The sequence below is a fragment of the Arachis ipaensis genome, chromosome B07 (genome assembly GCF_000816755.2).
Source record: "Arachis ipaensis cultivar K30076 chromosome B07, Araip1.1, whole genome shotgun sequence".
NCBI classification, from domain to species: domain Eukaryota; kingdom Viridiplantae; phylum Streptophyta; class Magnoliopsida; order Fabales; family Fabaceae; genus Arachis; species Arachis ipaensis.
The window spans coordinates 9,275,027-9,279,186 of NC_029791.2; the positions used below are offsets into that span (position 1 = coordinate 9,275,027).

At 38.0% G+C, this 4,160-nt stretch overlaps 1 protein-coding gene across 2 annotated transcripts; it reads left to right on the plus strand.

Moving 5' to 3' along the window:
- LOC107609346 (transcription factor MYB44-like) lies at nucleotides 443–2,673 on the plus strand. 2 transcript variants are annotated; one of them, XM_021107263.1, is made up of 2 exons: nucleotides 443–595; nucleotides 1,621–2,673. In XM_021107263.1, exon 2 carries the CDS (start codon nucleotides 1,627–1,629, stop codon nucleotides 2,464–2,466), a length of 840 nt encoding a protein of 279 aa, XP_020962922.1. In that variant the 5' UTR covers nucleotides 443–595; nucleotides 1,621–1,626; the 3' UTR covers nucleotides 2,467–2,673. The 2 variants fall into 2 exon arrangements, with proteins under 2 accessions (XP_020962922.1, XP_016166761.1); XM_016311275.2 differs by lacking the exon at nucleotides 443–595 and adding an exon at nucleotides 959–1,532.

Consider the following 4,160-nt stretch of genomic DNA (forward strand, 5'->3'; position numbering starts at 1 on the left):
TTATTTGGGGTTTAGGATTTAATGAGTACCATGCTTAAATATAAATAGACTTTCAGAATTTCGATCTCAATATACCAAATTCGTCTTTGTTGTTCTTTTTCCATCAAAAGAGTTGCAATTCAGCCACCTAAATTGAGATAATTCTTCCGACTAATTTCTAATTACTACTAATAAAAATATGCTTTTGCAATATGATATATTTTTGATGACTTAACATCAATAATCTGAACTAATAAAATAATTTATTTCAACACAAAGTCCAGCTGGTTCATCAGGCCCAAACGTCCTGGTACTTGACAAGTCGGCATGTCATCAACCGATATTTAAATTTAAATATTAATTACCTCCGAACCAACTAGAAGATAAAATAACTTGATTGAACTTATATAAAGGAGAGTCACATGCTTCTTCAGGTAACACATCCTTAAGTCACAAAAAAAAAAACACATCCTTAAAATTCTATCTCTCAGATCAATTTTAACTTAGTGTCGCAGTGTTTTTGCATATTACCCTTACCATTTACCGATCAGAATCGTGAAGCCAACCAGCATGAAGAATCAATAGAGAAACTGTGGATCCCGTGATTTATTTTCAGGTAATTCACTAACTTCTAACAAAATTATTTTCTGTTATAATTTAAAATATTTTAAATATATTTTTGTTATTAACAAATATAAAAGATAATTTTATTTAGAGTTTAATTAGATACTTTTGTTAATGATTGGATAATTTCATGACTTTTTGTGATTTGCTCTAACCAAATTTTACTTTTTGACATGATCAGTTATCAAAATAATTAAATATATGGAGGATAAAATTGGAAATAAGAGAATAACTGAAAAATAACTTAATTTTGAAGTTTAAAATATCTTCTTATCCCCAGTATGTACTCTGTACTGTTATTGTTATGCATCTCTAACTGCAACAACAATCATGCAGTTACTACTTACTACATCCATCTGTTTTACCTCTTCCTTAGAAACACATCAATCCCCTAAGTCATAACCATATATTCCTGCACTTTAATAACCGATGACCGTTCCCACCTTCATGTTCCACTTTGACCTACCCATGAGTTAGTTAGCCTCCTTCCTTGGCCACACACATCAAGATTATGGTCACAGAAGGAATAAATACAACAATTAAATCCCATTTATGCACCAAACAAAATAGGAATTACATAGTCAAAGTAAATTAATATAATGTATATAGAAAGTGAAGAATAGTCCATCCTAACTGCCACACTCTTGGAAAATGTTATTCATCCCAACTAATTAAAATTAATTAAGTAATTTAATTAACATGACGTATGTATATCTCCGAAGCTTGTTAGAGTTTCTAGTTTATAGGAAATGGCGTTATTTGAGTCAGTTAGAAAAGAGTGCGGCAGTTATAACGTCCTCTCCCATTATTATGAATCTCCCTAACCATCTAAAACCCATTCCTCTTCCAAAAATAACTAACATGTTTTAAAACTCCCATGCCCCATGAAACAAGAAACTAAATAATCCAAAACAAAAGCGCTGTTCAAGGTTCAATGCCAACTCCAACTCTACCAATTATCTTTGCTATTAACAGATATATACCATACTAATCTTATTCTGGAATTTCATCGAACAGGTTGCGATGATGATCGAAGACAACAACAAATTTGACGAAGAAGCAGATCGAATCAAGGGGTCATGGACTCCCCAAGAGGATGCAACGCTTCTGAAGCTGGTGGCGCAGCACGGAGCACGGAACTGGTCCGTCATAAGCAACGGGATACCGGGCCGATCGGGAAAGTCATGCCGACTGCGGTGGTGCAACCAGCTCAGCCCCGACGTTCAGCACCGACCGTTCACCCCTGCGGAGGACGAAATCATCCTTAAGGCTCACGCCGTACACGGCAACAAGTGGGCCACCATCTCCAGACTCCTTCCTGGCCGCACCGACAACGCTATCAAGAACCACTGGAACTCCACCCTCCGCCGCCGTAAAGGTGTCACCGTCGCCTTTCCCGGCGCCGGATTCCCCTCCGCGGCAGCAACCGACGCCTCCGCCAGCGGAGGATTATCCGGATTCTCTTCTGCCGCCACGTCGTCGTCATCAGATTTCAGTCCAACATTTGTTTGCCAAAAGCGCAAGGGCGAGCAGTTAGAGTTGCCACAGAATGTCAACAAGAAGCCGTGTTTGGCGGCAGTTGCCGTCAACAGTCACGCGGAGGAGGAGGTTCGCCAAAAGCGCAACGCTGAAGAAGAAGAAGAAGGCGGCGTGACGACACTGAGTTTGCTCCCGCCCGGAGAGAAGCCTTTGGGCGCAGAGGGAGTGTGGCGGAAGGAGGAGGAAGTCAATCGGTACGGCGAGCATGCATGGTTGATGAAGATGATGCGGCCCATGATAGCAGAAGAGGTTAGGAGATACATTCAAAGCTTACAAAAGACTCAACCACTCTTTGAGCCTGATCCACCTAGTAAAAATTTTTAATTAATAGACAAACATATTAATAATGTATATCTTTTCTTCTTTTCGTTGTTTTCATGTATACATTTGTATTTTACTTTCTTGCTCATCCCTTTCAATAACTGTTGCCTAGACGCCTAGTGTTTGATTTGTTTAGTTAGGATGATGATATTAGTGAATGTAATGGTAGATTTTGAATCACTCCATTACGGATAGCTCATTGTTAACTCAGACTTTTAATTTTTTACAAGTATCTATCGTATTAAGATAGTTTTTTTTTAAGTAAAGTATTGTGATCACTAACGAAGATGCACATGTGGGGTTTAATTTATTCACCCCAAACATTAACATTATTACGTCGGCCTTAATACTTGCTATTCCTCACCCCCTATCATTTTTCTTTTCTTCGGGCTTTATCTTAGTGAATGCATTGGAGGTAGTTTGTGGATCAATTTTGCCTATGAAGGAAAAGATTGCAGTGTTATAGTCTTCACGGATGTTGATTTGGTACATGTATATATTTTGTAACAAACAAATATTAATCAAAAAATTATTTTTTTTAAATTTTATTTAATGTATCTTGTAATTAAATAAGGTAAATTTAAATTATGTGGCCTAATTGTTTGAGTGAACTACCAACTCGACCCATGTTTATTTCGCAAAATGACAAAGTAATCCCTGATGAATAAAGCAATCCACTTCGGTCTCTGTCCCATACTTCCGTGACACAAGGCGGTCCCTATGATGAATCTCCGGTAACTACGAACGGAAAACGTTAAGCTGTCACGGTGAGTGTGTGTTGGCTTGCTTATGTGGATGAATGTTGTACACGTGGACACCTCAAATAGGGAGTTAATTGTCTCCATCCACCTCAACCAAAACGACATCCCTCTTCCATCTTCGCTCAACTGCTATACCGGAATGGGCCTCCTAACCATGCGAAGATGGAAGAGGGATGTCGTTTTGGTTGAGGTAGATGGGGACAATTAACTCCCTGGCCATTTGAGGTGGATGGGGGCAATTAACCCCTAACCATTTGAGATGTCCACGTCTGCAGCATTCATCCACATTAGCAAGCCAACACACGCTCACTGTGACAGCTTAACATTTTCTGTTTGTAGTTACCGGAGATTCACCCACAGGGACTGAAGTGGATTGCTTTATTCATCAGGAGTTGCTTTGTTATTCTGCGAAATAGACAAGAACCTAGTTGGTAGTTCACTCTAATTATTTTTTGTTTCTATATTATTTTTGTGAAAAACAAATGATACACAAACCTATTTTTTTGTTTTTCTGATCAATAGTGCATGCAACCAAGGTGGATGGACATGGGAACGTACAGATACAGGGTTGTTGTCATGGTAAGATTTTTGGGGTTCGTAGAAAATATTTTCTGTGGTCTTGAATTAGGGCATCAATATTTTTGTGGGTTAACACTCTTCTCTAATCTACTTTAGAAAAGACAATTAGTTAGGTACAAATATCTTAAATGAAGCTTCAATTTAGTGTGTGTAAGTGTATATGTCCTAAGGGTGTTTAAAATTAATCCAGACCGAATTAAACCGATCAATCGAATAAAAAAATCGAAAATCGAATAAACCAAAAAAATTGAAAAAAAAATGTTTTGCAATTTTTTGGTTCGATTTTCGGTTCTAACTATGAAAACTCCAACCGAACCAAACCAAATCGGTGGGATAAAAAACCCTAAACCAACCCCA

What these genes read in the sequence shown, in the direction of transcription:
- LOC107609346 (XM_021107263.1), top strand. Translation starts at nt 1,627, where the DNA reads ATGATGATCGAAGACAACAACAAATTTGACGAAGAAGCAGATCGAATC.